Source organism: Anopheles coustani, chromosome X (assembly GCF_943734705.1).
Source record: "Anopheles coustani chromosome X, idAnoCousDA_361_x.2, whole genome shotgun sequence".
NCBI classification, from domain to species: domain Eukaryota; kingdom Metazoa; phylum Arthropoda; class Insecta; order Diptera; family Culicidae; genus Anopheles; species Anopheles coustani.
In genome coordinates, this window is record NC_071290.1 from 4,285,733 (window position 1) to 4,301,907 (window position 16,175).

The window sequence follows — 16,175 nt, forward strand, 5'->3', positions numbered from 1 at the left end:
AGTTGTCGTTTTGGCGGGGGGAGCGGGGGCAGCAGGCATACTTCTCGAGGAAGGCTCGCAGAGGTCACAGACCGTGCAAACTAAAACGGGGTTTTCGGCAATTCGCAGCACCGCAAACTAACCCGTCTGCGTGCAATTAGCATCTTCCGTTTTGGTCCGCCTAAACGAAAACGAGCGACCACCACAACCCGTAGCGCCGAAATCGAAATACGAAATACGCGACGAAAACTAGAGGCCGCATGTGTGTCGATGATCTCACAGCATGATCAAAACCCCTTCCAGAGCACGGCTTAGCTGCATTTTAAAGCTCTTGGCTGTTGGTCTTTCCCTATCAGCTTCTACCTGAACCAGAAAAATCTTCCACCAACACGTTCATCACGATTCTAGCGTGCTCATTTACATTGGACCGGTGGTTTAATACGCAGCGGTCTTCTAACGACAAGGTAATCTACTTTAGAATATTTATTCATAAATTAGCCTAGGTCACGAAGAACGAAATAAACCAAGTCTATGCAGAGCGTCGGCAGACGGGCAGTAAGTGGACGAACGGTATGTGTGTGTATTTTATTTTTAGTCTTAACATACTTAACAACCCTAATCAAACGATACTTATAATCATTTGTTTTTTTTATTTTTTGTTTTTTAGATAATCCTCATTATGTCCGTCGCGTCTCACAAACCAAGCTGGTTTGATTGATGGCTTAGCAACCCGTTGGAGTGGCAGGGAAACGGGTGGAAGATAAGTTACCACTCTAGCAAAGTAGGACAGGCAAGGTCACAATCCTATCGCATTAGTTTTAAAAGGAAAACCATCGACTTGGAACTCAAACTGAAAGACAGCAGAGGAACATTTCGTAAATTGTGTTTTGTTAGAAGCGAGTCGAATCTTGTAGGTAGCATCCTCACCAGAGCTACGAGCGGCACATGTAGAGCAGACAAGACAACGCGAGCAAATATAGATCCAGGGGCTTCTTATCTTTTCCTACAAGATGCGAGATTAATGCCCTGCCGTAAAACCATCAAGTTCTTGGAGATAGCAAAGCCAAGACGAGCACGCCTGCTATCTTGTATTGCAGAAGTCTGGTAGAGGCAACCGTTAAGCAATACTGTACAACACCGGATGACGAACCGGGTTTTTCGTATTAAGATTGCTTATCAATCGATTGTTCCTCGAACCCTCAAAATGTCCACAGCTTCATTTTCAAGGTGTCATTCATATAGCGACGTATCTAAAATACATCCTAACAATCTTTTCATATTTGCATATTTGATTTTATATTTTTGGCTAAAGCTTGATTGATAAATTGCTTCCTGTAAGCGTTGTGCTATCCTTGGATTCGTGCTGTTTCTGTTTGAGAAATGCAAGCACTTTCAATATATTAAAAAGCATCGACCGAGCAAGGCCTTCTTCATGTAATCTGATTGGCCTGAGTTGCTGCCAGTCATTGCACGTGTTACTTATTGAGAAAGGAATCCATCACTGCGATATATGAATACTTCCTTGCCTGTGTTCCAAGAATACGCGAACGGTTGAATGTTAAAACTTCACATCCGGTTGATACTGTTCGTCATACTTCGCTGGCACGTTTTCGTATTACAAATGTGTATTTGAATTGATTTTATAAAAATAGATTTCTTTGAAATTCTTGTGAATGTTAGTATGACTTGTTTGTGCTAGTGTGCACTTTTTTTGTAAAAATACACCATGCTTAATTCAATACATTTACGAAGCGTCAATGGTAAACCCTAAATTATTGTTTTAAATTATAATGTATAGATCTAATCTAATATATTAAATGCAGCGAGCTACTGAAGGTCATAAGCAGTTATAAGCAAGCTAGGAAAGAACATGAGCAGGTATAAGCCAAACGAGTGCTCTCAATTTAAAATCCATTAGCTGCGTAGACGACCGCTCAGACATGCATTTGGTCTTGCATTTCCAATTACAATAACAGGGTGTGGTGTTGTTTACATTGTAGCATTTCTTATACATTAAAAGAGATGTAAAAGTCGAAAGAAGTATTCAACAATAAAGCTAGCCGCAGTGTTGAAATATATACTTCAGAAAGATTATTCCATTGGGTGGACTTGTGTCTGGTAATTTGTCCATTCAACAATAAGCCTGAGATTCGAAAAATTCCGCTACATGTCCCAACAACATTTTGTGTTTTCCCTCATAAGTTTTTTTTGTATCCTTTCGCACAACTTTCAATCAATTCAATGTCTACTAATAGAAAAAAAAGTTTGCACTCAAAAGCTATAAGATTACAATGTAATGTATATTTCAACAATGTTACATGATGTTGTCTATGATAAAATTGGACGGATTCGTAGATGACAAAATTAGGACGGCACAGAAACTGTAATTCCTAGAGATTCACTTATTCGGCTCTCGTTACATAGCTACGGCTGTGGTAGGCACACTTCTTCACGCACTTCTTCACGCAGTACTCCTTTACTGATATCAACTACTCCAAGACGCTCATACGTTTCAGCTCCATAGAATGGTGCGCGTCAGCAAACCAACTGTTGCGATAACTGCAAGAAATGCTGACATTGTTATCGAGGGTGCAGCGCTCTGAAATGGAACGAAAAGCATTAGGTCCTGATAAGTTGAGCATCGGCCAGGCTCCGTGAACCGAAAACCGGGTGTTCACGCACAATCACGTAATAGTTGCAGCGATCGCCCAAACAGCAGGCAGAGCAGGTCCAGTCTTCGTACCAAATATGTGTGCAGTACGGCATGTGTTTGGTACGAATGCGTTGACAAATCTCCTTCTTGGCGCACCGTTTCGAAACGTAGAACTGCTTCTGGGCACCGAGCGAAAAGTATGGCGTGCTGCCCCATCTAATTTCCGTCAGGCAGGCGTCCTCTCCTTGCTCGCATATTTTAACCGTGTTCAAACATTTGTCCGTATTTCCGGTCTGGTTCGAGCAAACGTAGCATTCGTGAGCGCTGCCTGCAAGGACAAGATGTGGGGCGTATGAGCGTGCAATTGCAAGCTACGCCCTTTGGGCGGGTACATTCGGTGTGGTACTTACATTCGCTGAGCAGCCCAACAAAAAGCACAATAAAAGCAATTAGTTTGGAATAATCCATCGTCGGTACACTACTTCACGCACAGATTAGGGACGGAATGTAATTTTGGGAATGTAATAACCCGCCCGTAGTAAAACACAACGGAGGCGACGGAATGTAAATAAGCGCTACAGCTTCTCTGGTTTGGTTTACTCATAAACACAAAACGATCGGTGACAGCTTGTCAGCTTGGGCACACCCAAAAGAGCCATACAAGCCATTGCAGCAAAACGTATATAGCTCGTTAGCGGGGTTTCGCTTTCAAATTGGCAGTTACTTGCGTTGTGGAATTGTAATTTAAAAAAACATTATTAAGCGTTCTCAAAATAGAGTTTTACATTGGTAAATGGTATGGTATGTAGTTATTACACAAGATACCAGCTATTTTCTGCTTGCATGGTGCGAGCTGTATAATAAAGATATCCGTTTTTTTTTCTAAAAATAGTTTGCAATTTTGTTTGCTATGATGATATTTTTGATTTTGTTTGCTATGATAATTTTGTTTAAGAAAGCTCTGTAAATTCCATAGTTGATAACATTTTAGGAAGCCAAAAACACTAGTACATAGAACTAACAAATCTGGCTTCAAAGCGTTTCGAACAAGACGATGTGAACACAAGATTATCCGCCATCTTTGTCTGGCGCCACGACAACGTTGCTAGGGCCTTTGATCAAAGGCCTTGATAGCGCGTGCTCCAGGCAACACACACCGCGTACCACACCACATTCCATCGAGTATTGTGCGACCTAGCAACTGGAACGCCTTGTATTGTGGTATTGGATAAACCCGTGTGGCCACATCGTTAAAAAAACCTGCTCGGGGCAAGCCAACGCGTCCCGCGAGCGAGCACACAGCCAAAGTGAATATATAAACCCAACCCGTTCGAACGGGGGAAGTACCGATATATGGCAGGCAAGCACAGTCACACGTATCTATTTCTATTTCTATGTACTCTCCGTATGGACGTCTCTGTCTGGCAGACGACGGGGGTGTGGCAGCATATTGCTCTGTTCTCGCTTTCGACCGTGCCCGACCGAGTCGGAGTAGGAATCGTCCTAGATGGATGAAGGTAGGAACAGTACCAAGCTCGATATCGAAGGCGTCAGACAGCAGTCCGCCGCTAACGAAGCACTCCGTGCAGAGGGTGAGCTGAAAGAAAGCTATAAGAAGATCTGCGAGCCAGACGTTAATAGAAACGGATTAGACGGTTAGTATTGGATGCATGCGCGATTTTGGATGAATATGTTCTGTTAAGTTATTAAATGCTGTAACATAGAAGATTTCCGCTACTGCAATTGTTTTTTTCGTGCGTTTGGTTGGATGGTGGGAGATAAAGAACGAGATCCAGCCTCGCACGAAACATACTACTTTCATGAACGCAAGGGAAAAACTTAACGTGGTTGCCTGACGTCAAAAGTATTTGCGTCATTACTGTGACACTATTGCGTGCGTACTACGTTTTCACCCGTTGGCTATATTTAACGTCCTGTCCGTGTCTCTATACTCCCCCAAGGTTCGAGCAAGAGTGACCACCAGCAGCAGCAGCTAGCGGCTACCAGCGAAGGCCACGGGATGCCACGCGAAAACGGAACCGGAGCGAAGGATGGCGAGGAAGAGCGGATGCTGAACGGTGGCGGTGCCGATGCCGCCATCGTACGCAGCGATGCTGAGCCCACGGAGAAGGATCGACTGGCCCAGAAAGAGGTGGAGGTGAAGTTCATCTCGTCGAAAAATGGGGACGCTCGTATTGACATGGAGCTGGAGAATCAGGTAATCTTGACCACCGAAAACGAAAACTTTGTGTATAGCGCGTAATTGCTAGTTGCGCTTTCAATTAGCGCCTTCAGTGCGAATGCAAACATTCGTGAATGGCGCCGGAACTTGGGTGGGAGATGGCTTTTTAAGGTTATAAATACCAGTGGTCGAGACGAGCCGGACCCATTGGTGCCAACGTTTGAGACAAACAGACCACTAAAACGTACTCTCCTTCCGGCAGCAAACGTTCACCGGGATGACCAAGGAGGAGCTGATGAAATACGCGAACGACCCGTTCTGGGTGCGCCTTCGCTGGCTGCTGTTCGTTTTGTTCTGGGCGCTCTGGGTGGCGATGCTGCTCGGTTCGTTCTACATCATCTACGATGCGCCCAAGTGTGCTGCCCCCGTGCCGCTTTCCTGGTGGCAGGAGGGTCCTCTGATGGAGCTGACCGGTGGCGAACGCTACGACGAGCAACTGCAGCAAGCTCAACGTTACGGTGCCAAGGGTGTGATCTACGAGCTTCCGGCGGACCAAACATACTTTGTGGACACGCCTGCCGTCCAGGAGCAGCTGAAAAAGCTGGTCGCCGATTTCGGGTAAGTGACCTGGGCTAGGGCTAACGAAACTGAAACGAGATAATTGTGTTTAGTGGCCGCTTCCGCTTTTCGGATGTCTTAATCAAGTCGACCTTGGATCTTCTACTCTATCGCCTCGTGTGGATTCGAAGAAAGTTGAATGTACATGTGCGCGTGTGTGTGAAGAATTGTGTCTCCCATGCGCACATGGGTCTTCTACATATATCTTGTAGATGATCTTATCGCTTTGGATGATGCAACACCGATGGTTGTTTCGATATTGGATAACTATTTAACAGTCCGTTAATTTATGTGTCCGTTCTATTAATTTCATTTACTTGAATATTTTGTAATATATTGAAAACCTAAGTTTAACTTAGTTCTAGATTTCGTTAAAATAGTTAAATTACAGATAAATATTACCTATGATTGAATTCAAATGAATTTACAAGTATTGATTTTGAATTGGTTCCAGGTCCAAAAACATAAAGGTGGCCGTTGACATCACGCCGAACTTTGTCACCAAGAACGATTCGCTGTTCCAAACTGCGCTGGGGCAGAAGGATGGCCCAGAGTACCGTGCCTTCGTATGGAGAGATACGAGCAAACAACCTCCAACAAGCTGGCTGTCCGTTGTCGATGACAAGAGCGCTTGGGAAACCGCCAGTAACGGGATGTACGTTCTGTCGCAGTTTGGTCCCGACCGGTACGATCTGAATTTCGAAGCACAATCCGCGCGCGACCGGCTCAAGAACACTCTCAAGCAGTTGCTTGAGCTTGGAGTGCGAGGAGTTCGGCTGAACAACGCGAAGCATCTGCTCATCAATGCCGACGGTGAAGAAGAGACAATCATGAACCCGGTCGATGTTGACAAGACAAAGACCGTGAATCAGTACGGCTTCTATACGCACCGGGAAACGACGTACCGCGACGGGCTCGGGAGCTTGTTCCACGAGCTGTCCACGTTCGTGCACGAGCAGACGGACGGCGAGGCGTTCCTCTCCGTCACCGAGTATCTCCATCGACTGGAGGTATTCACCGTCAATGGCACACTGCCGATTGATGCTCCGCTATACGGCAACATCGAGTTCGACCTGCGAGACACCGTAGCTGGCCCGAACGCTACCAGAAAGCTGCGCAAGGACATCGAAAGCGCATACCGCACGGTCAGCAACAATCAGCCGGCCAGTGACAAGTCTTGGCTCCAGCTGCGCTACAACAGCACCTCGCTGAACGCGTCGGAGTGGGCCGTGTTCCACTTTTTACTTCCTGGTGTGCCCGTCTTCCCGGTTGATGCGCTGAGCAATGTGTCGCACGAGAGCGTCGAGCTGCTGGAGAAATTCCGTACCACACCTTCCTTCCAGCATGGGCTGTTCAACGTTTACAATGACGCGAACGCCACCGCCATCGCCTACACTCGGTAAGTACCATCGTTCCATTGCCTAACTACCGCACACTCTATCGCTACTAACAAAAACACCATCATTCCACAAACACTCTATTTGTATATGCTTGCCAATTTCGCTGGTGACTGCTAATATTCATCACTCTTAGCTATATGTAAGTTTCGTCACATTACTAACCAATTGCGATTGCAAGCCTTGGGATAAAATTTACGTTCGTATATATGGTGATATTAAAACTAAATTTAATATTATGTATAAAAACGACAGAGCGAACGTAAATCGTGTTCCCTGCGATTGCATAATCACTTTCACAGCCGTGTATTGTTGCTTACTAAATTGGTACACTATTTCTACTGTAGGCTAAAGTCAGGTAATCCGGGATATTTTGTGGTACTCAACCTCGCCCAGGGTGACCAGGAAACGAAGGCCGACTTCAGTGCCATCGAAGGCATCAGCAGTGAGCTGACCGTCGTTCTGACCAGTCAGAACTACGCCGTTCCGAACGTTGGTGTCAAGTGAGTACAGCAAGCAAACAGAATTCGCGTACCACAAGACGCTTACCACTGTAAATGTGCTATCCGCTTTCTTTTCGTCCGCAGATCGAAAGTACCCGTCGATGCCGTACCGCTGTCACCAATGTCCGCACTCATTGCCACCTATGTACCAACCAAGTGAGCTGGTATTAAAAGGACACGGCTTCAGCAGCCCCCGCCTGGGCTCCAATAATGAAATACGCAACAAATAATGTGTGTACTAAATGTTACTGCCCCTTCAATTCTACTCCCATCGACCCACAAACCTGCGTCCTAAAGGTTTGCCGCTGCGCTTCGTTTGTGCATTGCGGTGGCCGCATCCCCAGAAGCACAGCATATGATGGGCGCTGTTGAGTAGAATCGCTTCAATAAAATTCTTCAAATGCATCATTTCTGTGTTTTTAAAGTTTTTTTTTTTATTTTCAATCTTTTTCTACACGAACTCAATATGGTTGTACGCGGTGGAAATCGTGTTGACGCGTCACACAATCTATGCAAAACGAAAAACCACAGCTTGGTATTGAGGATGGAGAACCATATCAGGGTTTCAGCACCATTTTATCAACAATTTCTAGCAGTAAATACCACCTTTTTTCTTACGGTCTTCGGTCGCTCTACGATTTTCTTGAAATTGGAAAAGGAAATTCTACTATCACCAATTTCCATCAACCAGAGTCCAGATAGATGACGCTTCACGCATTGCGTCCGAATAGAATTTAGTCGGATTAATTTGAGTTGGTTTATGCGTTTATTACTTGACGCCCGAAAATCAATTTTACAACGGAAACGAACATGAATAGAAAAACATAAGCATGCAGTTCATCAGAGCTATTTCACTCCATACTGGTGGGGGTTTAGATCAGGCGTCTCCAAACTTTTTTTAACGCGGGCCGCATTGGGTGGAATAACCGTAGCGTTAGACCACATTTACCCAAGGAGGAGAGGGTCTCGCGGGCCGTAGTTTGGAGATCCCTAGTTTAGATGATGGTGAGTCCCACCTCTTACCCCAACGTAGGTAAGGTTGAATGGCTGTGAATGGTGCTTCAAAAAAGCCGTGACGAAAGAACGCGAACAATGTGTTTGGAAAAATATTAATCAACCTCGCCATGCTCGCTGCTGCCCTCTTGCAAAGCGACTGGATCGTCGCCAAAGTCCGCATCGAGGTCCTGGAAGAATTGGTTCAACAAATCGCCGAACACGAAGCCGCGCGATTGCTCCTGCTGCTTGGCGCCGAAGTACTTCGCTCCGATTCGGCGCAAGTACTTGTCGTACGACGGATCGCGATCCAGCGAAGGTTTGTACAGATCACACAGCGTTCGAAAAACGACATACTTACGATCGGACTGCCCTATCGCTTCCAGCAGGAAGTAAAGAAAATTGAGCAACGGCATCGCGAACGGTGGTTCGGTGCGCGCGATCTGCGGGTGAAATTTGATGTAGGCAGCGAACATTTCGCACGCTGTCTCCGGATCCTTCAAGCAGAGCATCTGCAGGACCAGTTGGGCGATGAACAGATCCGTCTCGTTTCTGTACCCATGGAATATGCTAACTTCGATCATCACGGACACGCAGCTCAAACTGTCCTTTGAAAGTGCGAAGTGGTGCTGGGCTTGAATAAGATTGTTCTCCCTGTACACGATCTTGGCCATCAGCTTGTGCATCAGTGGGTGCCCGATGGCTGATTTTGAAATCGTTCCACTCCATTTCAATGCTTTCTCCTGGAAATGGTTTGGCAAAGTTTAATAAGCCACATTTAACGCGCAGAAGGCGCGAGATAACGTGGATACCACACTCACCACCACGGTTTCGCGTTCGACGACATTTGGTTTAATTTTTCCTATTAGCTCGGATATCCGGTTCATCCATTCTTCGTTGTCTTCTACGGCAGAACCCGCCAATTCGAGTGTTTGAATGATGAGTAGGGCCAGATCGGCGCCACTACTGTACTGCTCGTTGTCCAGCATCGTCAACGCTCCTTTGTACAGCAACTCTAGCAGCTCCTGATATTTACCTTGTGAAACGTAGCGAAAGTACAGTGTCCGATACATTTGATGTGCCTCGTAGAAGTTTTTCGATTCGATGGACGACTTCAGCTTTCCAAGCACTCGAGAAACTCCGCGGAAAGCACCCTGTCGCGCCGGGACGATATTCTCATCGTTCGACGTCATCTTTCTAAACGGGAGAGAGAAATTTTTTCCTAGAATTCCATAACGACTACAGTAACTTCGAACCACAGAATTCCACTTCCGGTTGATTGATTGTCCAACGGGAACAGTATCCCGACGCTGTGCCTACCTTAAGTTATTTTTTACGCCATGTAACGAAGAGAAACTGCAATCGCTCGAAGGTTCTGGGTGATATAGAAACACACAGTTTTCTGAACAAATGTCAAACTCGTCAGCACAACGTACGTCAACCCAACCAGCTCCGGTACTGTGAATCACCTGGTGAATAACAAATCAATAACTCTGCCATCATGGCTCTAATGGCCTTATCACACTGGTCACCAATGGTGGCTTTGCAAAGCCACCGAACTGTCAAAATTTGGTTTTGGCATCCAGTTTGACATACTGGTGCGTCTTGGTAGTGTGATAAGGCAGGCCACCTGGGAGTGGGAGTTTATATAATTCACTTTCGGTTCATGCGGTTTTCGGCAGTTTAAGATTAAAATACCGAAATTTTATAATCTTATTATGCTTATAATTGATTATTAATAAAATTAAAAAACATGAATCACTTTCAAATCAAGCTTAACATGCCAGATACACCAAACTCCACACAATGACAGCTCGGTGATACGGGCAAGCTCATTCACCAACGGACCCCCAGCCACTCCAATGTCATTCGTTTTCGATGGTCGTTTGACAATCCAGTGCTTTTTCCATGCCACCATTGGTGACCAGTGTGATAAGGCCATAATAGGGCATTAAATGTAATCAGATATTCATTGAAAAAGCTTATCATCAATGCTTTTAAATTTCATTGGGATCATCCGATATAAAATCGTCTGTCCAGGGGTCCCTATAGATGCTCTATGGGATTGAGGTTAGGACTTCGTGCTGGCCAATCCCAAAGAGTATTTGTTTTTACTCCAAAAACTATTATTCAGATGCCTTACGTGGATCGCGGCTATATATTGATGAAAATCAAATCATGCTCATTAAATGGGATCACAAAGATGTCCCCAAGTCTCATGTCCCACCTTATAGGGGCTTCTTGGATTACCACATGTAACACAAGTTCGATCTACGCTAACGTAATTTTTCGAATATACTATATCATTGCGAAATCATTGTGTTTTAATCAGCGCTTTGATATGAGCGTGTAGTTTATCTTTATTTATAACAGCCATCCTTGAATACTATCGAACATTCGAACTTAAATTACATGTTGAATGATACGTTAGTTGTGTTATGCGTTACGATGATTACATCTTGTTATCGTAATATTTGACAGATGCTTTTGGCGGGCTTCAATTATAATTAACGTAGTACGTTCAATTCTAGTTTTGTGTTAACTTAAAAACCATTTGTTATTTACGATGGCTGATGAACGAGCTAAGCGTAAACTATCGTCTCCTATAGAAAGCCCGACTAAAACTGCAACAAAACATCCTAGGCAGGGTGTATGTGAGGCCAGTGAAAATATTGACCAGGATTCCGCGCTAACCATGCCAACCGAAAACGCTGTAGACGCCGATTTGATATCTGATTTTGATGAATGGCCCGATTTCTGCGACCAGTTTGAGGAGGCGAGTAAGCAAAAGGACGTCCGTGAAACGAATATTTAACTAGTTTTGAGTGTCTTACTTTTTAGGAATGTCAGCAATACACATTAGACCTGACGAAATGGCAACGGTGCAAAGTGTTGACCGTAGAACGGTGCGCAAATCACAGTTTGCTAGTACTTTTAGAGCATAAACGATCGAAGGAAAAGGCGAAATGTTTTCTTGCTTCTCCGTGGTATGTTCACATTGCTCCAACCAATGCAATGTTGCATTGGTGTTGCAATGTACACAAACGATTTGACTAAAGACTGAGACTGAAACCGGAGTTATCTTTGCTTCAGGAACACGCTAGAACACATTACGCCGGATCTTACCGTTTCCGTGCAGGCAGTTAAGGACGAATCGAATTCCGGTCATTTTATCGTCAACAGCACCGATGGGTTTTTCGTCACCAATCCAGACCAGCTCATATCAGGAACAACAGTAGTAGGAGCGATGTTTTGCCGGCGCCGTGGGGTTCTGCAGGAAATGTTTCGTGCAATTGATGCGGATAATCAGCAGGTCAGTTTTTGTGGAAACGGTGTATTAAAGAAGCATACATCATTTTGAATTCTTCACCATCCTAGATGCACATCGGAACTTTGGCGCATGAAATTTTCCAGCAGTGCCTCACGGACGAACATTGTACTTCTCTCGAGCATGTGCGGGAAAAAGCTGAAAGTTGGCTCACATCAAGCAAAACGGTATCGACACTGTACGCCTACAAGCTAAACACCGCCGAAGCATTCGACATACTCGAACCGTACATCAATGAGATTGCAATCTTTTTGGCGAAACATGTTCACGGTAGGGAAGGACGAACCCCGTTTGCCCAAGAAGGTGGAAAACGGGAACAAAACGATACACTTACGATAGTGAGGATAAACGATATCGAAGAAAACATTTGGTGTCACCAGCTGGGGATTAAGGGTCGAATCGATGCGACCGTTTCGGTAACGAATCGCGAACCGCGCACCGATCAGACGGGTGATGCCGAGGTGATGCCGTTGGAGTTGAAAACCGGTCGCGCAAGCTATTCGTTCGAGCATTCCGGTCAGCTGGCTTTATATGAATTGATGATGAACCTCGTTGGCCACCGCGTCCAGAGTGGACTGTTGGTGTATTTGCGCGATGGAAAAGTGACCCGAATGGTGGGCAATCGCAATACCCGACGGGACCTGATTATGCTGCGTAATGAAATTGCATACTACATCGATCGATGGATGATACGCAATGAAAGCACGACAAGCAATCCCCTTGCCTTGCCGCTACTACCCGCCCTGCCAGAGCCAATCAATAACCAGCGGGCGTGCGTGAAGTGTCCTTACAATACAGTGTGCACCGTGATGGTAGCAAAAGAACCGAATCAGCCTGCGCGGCCAGAAAGTCACGGGCTTGCGTTGATCGCAAACGAAGCATCCGGTCATCTGACAAATTCGGTCATGGACTATTTTATTCTCTGGACAGGATTAATTTATTTAGAGCGAGAGGAATCGCTCAAAGGTAATGCGGAACTTTGGTAACAACTTCAACTCGGATGTCAGTAACCTGCTTTGATTTTCTTCATCTAGATTATGCCGTACGGAAAATATGGACAAAAACCCCGGAGGAACGTGTACAAAAGGGTTGGTGCATGGCAGGTTTGACACTTCTGGATCCGGTGTGCAAGGCGGACGATAGCTACTACCACCACTTTTCCATCGATTCTCCCACCGCTCCCCCGTCGCACAATGACTCCCGCCAACCGGGCGCATCAGGCGTTTTTGAAGCAGGAGAGTACGTTGTTTGCAGCACCTACGAGCGCGTCGCCGTCGCCGCTGGCCACATTATAAGCTATTCTGGCAGTGAAATTATTGCTTCGTTCGAGCGTGACCTGAGCGTCAACTATAGCGGCGAAAAGTTTCTGTTGGATCGAAGCGACCCGTACAAATCTGCTGTATTCAATTGGAGCAGCTTGGCAATGCTGCTCGCCAACTCGGACGAAGCGAATCGCTTGCGCAGGTAGATATCGAGAAATCTTAGATATGGCATAAGTATGACGGTGCTCTGGTTTTTGTAGAATCATCGTCGATCGGGAAGTGCCCACGTTTACCGAGGGCATTCTGCCGAAGCCGATGGTACCGGTAGCAAAGAAGTTACTCGAAAGGCTGAATCGTCACCAGAAGATTGCCACGCTGAAGGCGGCCTCGGCGGACAGCTACTGCCTGCTGAAGGGGTTACCCGGAACGGGCAAAACGGAGACCATTGTCGGACTGATTCGGCTGCTGGTAGCGCTTGGCCAAACCGTGCTGCTCACTAGCAACACCCACTCGGCGGTTGACAACGTTCTCAAGCGACTCGCCCAGGCCCCGGAACCGAAGTTCATCCGGCTCGGTTCCCTCGACCGCATCGATCCGGCCATACGGCCCTTTTCGGCTACGGAACTTGGCGACCAGTGCACCACACCGGAGCAACTGTCACAGCTGTACGAACAATTTGTATGTTCTAGAAAAAACCGCTCCAAGACCTTTATCAAATTCATAACAAGCGAATGCGTACGATTGAATATTGCAGAAAGTTGTCGCAGTAACTTGCCTAGGGACGTCGCATCCTTTGATGCTGCAACGAACGTTCGACTATTGCATCGTTGACGAGGCAACGCAGGTTTTCCAGAGCAGTGTCATCCGGCCGCTGCTGCGAAGTCGGCGATTCCTGTTGGTGGGCGATCCGGAGCAACTACCTCCTGTTATACGGTCCAACACTGCAAGGTAATGGCGTAAATATCTAATTTTGGCCACAAGGCAGAGGTGAATCAATTCATTCTGGGGCCCTCAATTTTCCATCGTCTTAAATGTTGTTATCCCAAAAACCCTGATTCTAAGCTTAAATGATTGCTTATTTATATCTACAATCTTTAAAGACAATTTCTAAATGAACGGTTGCTTACAGTATTTCTGGTATTTTACAAACTATTACAAAATTTCGTCTAGTTTCATTGATTGAAAATTCATAAAAGAATTCATCAGTATTTATGTTATTTAGAAGTTCTATGCTAGCTATCGATGAGGCCCTGTTAACCTCGGGCCCCCTTAGTTTGCTTATAAGCAGATCGACCTCTCCCACAAGGACAGTTGACGAACAAACCAAATGGTATTCTACTGGAAGGCAAAATGAAAGCCCATCTGACACCCATTACTTTAAGCGGTGCTTTCCTTACATTTCGAGGATGACTATTCCAGTAAACAATGAATAATTTCTTTGATTTTTGCCTAGATCTCTCGGTGCCACGGATAGCCTGTTTCATCGGTTGGACCAACCGGGTGCGTTTTGTATTCTACCAACCCAGTATCGAATGAATAGCGTACTCACAAAGCTGGCCAACGATTTCACCTATGACGGCAACCTGGTTTGCGGCAGTGACGCAGTGGCGAACTCTACATTGGCCCTTCCCGATCTCGGTACAATCCGCCATATGTTCGATGTGGAAAAGTGGGTGATAAAAACGATCTCCAATCAGCTGGCGCTGTCCGCCGTGGCCTTGGATACGGGCAACAGTTACCAGCTGCACGTAGAGCAAATGTTTGAGGAGAAAGAGGCCGGTCGAAAGACGATTTTGAACTGCAAGAACATACCGGAGGCGGCCCTTGTGGCGTATATATGCAGTGCACTGCTGCGAGCTGGTGTAATGGGATCCTCGATCGGGGTTATTGCACCGTTTCGTGCGCAAGTTGAACTGATCCAGCAGCGACTGAGGGGATTGCAGGAGAAGATCAGGCAGGCACGGCGACCACTTTCGACCACACAGCTAGCCACTTCCTCGGGGGAACACTCGCACGAGCCATTTAACGACATCTCTAGCATCGAAGTCAATACGGTGGATCAATTTCAAGGCAAAGACAAGAAGGTAGAGTGGGAAGAAGTAGTCTCGTTGATGCCCTGTGCGTGCGTACTTACAACTCGTCTATCATTTTTAGTTGATAATCTACTCCTGCACCAGAACGTTGGATCCGGACACGGCTCGAAAGTTACCCAACGAACAATCAAACGGTGAGGATGGCAACGAGATCCTGAATGATAAACGCCGGCTCACGGTCGCAATCACAAGGGCTAAGGAGAAACTGATCCTGGTCGGTGATTGGACAAGTCTGGACGCTTATCCGCCGTTCAAGAAGTTAGCCAACGTCCTTAACACCACTGCTTTCGTCACGCTTCACGACCAGAAATATGGCTTCAATTGGCAAAACGTCCTCGACACAGTGATGCTGTTTTCCGATGACAGCGCGTAGTGGGCGCGTAGTGTGCGTTATTTGTTTTGTTCATACCATTTATTGCATTAAAGCTAGTATGCTTTTACACAACCTTTACTTTGGATAGGTCACGCTTTTCTATCATCCGCAGTTGCTTCTTACGCATCCGCTTCAGTTTTGCTGGATTGTTGATAATCTGCACGATCTCCGACTTACGCTCGTTTTCCAACCTTCGCCGCGCATTTTCCTCGCGTCGTAGCCGCTTCTCCTCGTTCTCGCGCCTCCTATCCTCCTTGATTGACTGCGACAATTCCTTGATCTGTTTGATCTCCTCCCGGTACGCTAGCCGTTCTGCCGTCCTCTTGCCACGAATGGTTTTCTTCACCTTCGCAAACCTACAGGACATTGGAAAGTTCGGATAATGCTTTCAGTTTCGTTGCAATGGTGCCAATCTGCGCATCTATACGCACCTCTCCTTGGTCGTTTTCCACATTCTACCCGATTTCGGCATACCTCGAATCGGAACGTTCACGTCGTCGCTTGCAGGATCGGTTCGAGTTAACTTGCTTTGCTTTTTCTTTACCCTCTTCGATTGTGGAATCGTTGCTTCGGCATTAGGTTCGTTTTTACACGTTGTATTTTGTGGTACCTCAGTATCGTTTGAAGCGTCCATTGCGGACAGATACTGATTTTTTTAAATAAACAAAAGTAATTCGCACCGCTACCCGATTTGTTTACGTCGAGGAACCGCGTGTCGTACGATGACGGTTCGGTCTGTCATCCTGAACACGGTACAAGCGTACCTTATACCCTGCTGGTGGGTCACGTTATAC

The 16,175-nt window shown here is 46.1% G+C and overlaps 5 protein-coding genes across 5 annotated transcripts; 2 read left to right on the top strand and 3 right to left on the bottom strand.

The window, feature by feature from the left end:
* Positions 1-2,265: 2,265 nt before the first annotated feature.
* On the bottom strand, positions 2,266-3,227 carry LOC131269199 (uncharacterized). The gene is made up of 3 exons (XM_058271537.1): positions 3,043-3,227; positions 2,662-2,960; positions 2,266-2,578 (listed from the first exon to the last, which is right to left on the bottom strand). Exons 1-3 carry the CDS (start codon positions 3,098-3,100, stop codon positions 2,492-2,494), a joined length of 444 nt encoding a protein of 147 aa, XP_058127520.1. The 5' UTR covers positions 3,101-3,227; the 3' UTR covers positions 2,266-2,491.
* Positions 3,228-4,139: 912 nt separating this feature from the next.
* LOC131268827 (uncharacterized) lies at positions 4,140-7,737 on the top strand. Its single transcript, XM_058271106.1, has 6 exons — positions 4,140-4,287; positions 4,594-4,850; positions 5,077-5,432; positions 5,887-6,831; positions 7,177-7,332; positions 7,417-7,737. The coding sequence occupies exons 1-6, from the start codon at positions 4,140-4,142 to the stop codon at positions 7,490-7,492; spliced, it is 1,938 nt and encodes a 645-aa protein (XP_058127089.1). The 3' UTR covers positions 7,493-7,737.
* A 623-nt stretch (positions 7,738-8,360) lies between these two features.
* On the bottom strand, positions 8,361-10,530 carry LOC131268828 (Golgi to ER traffic protein 4 homolog). The gene is made up of 4 exons (XM_058271107.1): positions 10,469-10,530; positions 9,646-9,794; positions 9,147-9,522; positions 8,361-9,068 (listed from the first exon to the last, which is right to left on the bottom strand). Exons 3-4 carry the CDS (start codon positions 9,516-9,518, stop codon positions 8,442-8,444), a joined length of 999 nt encoding a protein of 332 aa, XP_058127090.1. The 5' UTR covers positions 9,519-9,522; positions 9,646-9,794; positions 10,469-10,530; the 3' UTR covers positions 8,361-8,441.
* A 410-nt stretch (positions 10,531-10,940) lies between these two features.
* On the top strand, positions 10,941-15,459 carry LOC131269682 (DNA replication ATP-dependent helicase/nuclease DNA2). Its single transcript, XM_058272169.1, has 9 exons — positions 10,941-11,105; positions 11,167-11,312; positions 11,419-11,638; positions 11,704-12,619; positions 12,688-13,117; positions 13,176-13,593; positions 13,670-13,863; positions 14,369-14,999; positions 15,070-15,459. Exons 1-9 carry the CDS (start codon positions 11,067-11,069, stop codon positions 15,379-15,381), a joined length of 3,306 nt encoding a protein of 1,101 aa, XP_058128152.1. The 5' UTR covers positions 10,941-11,066; the 3' UTR covers positions 15,382-15,459.
* Positions 15,377-16,097, bottom strand: LOC131269683 (coiled-coil domain-containing protein 86). Its single transcript, XM_058272170.1, has 2 exons — positions 15,813-16,097; positions 15,377-15,737 (listed from the first exon to the last, which is right to left on the bottom strand). Exons 1-2 carry the CDS (start codon positions 16,013-16,015, stop codon positions 15,446-15,448), a joined length of 495 nt encoding a protein of 164 aa, XP_058128153.1. The 5' UTR covers positions 16,016-16,097; the 3' UTR covers positions 15,377-15,445.
* Positions 16,098-16,175: the final 78 nt, after the last annotated feature.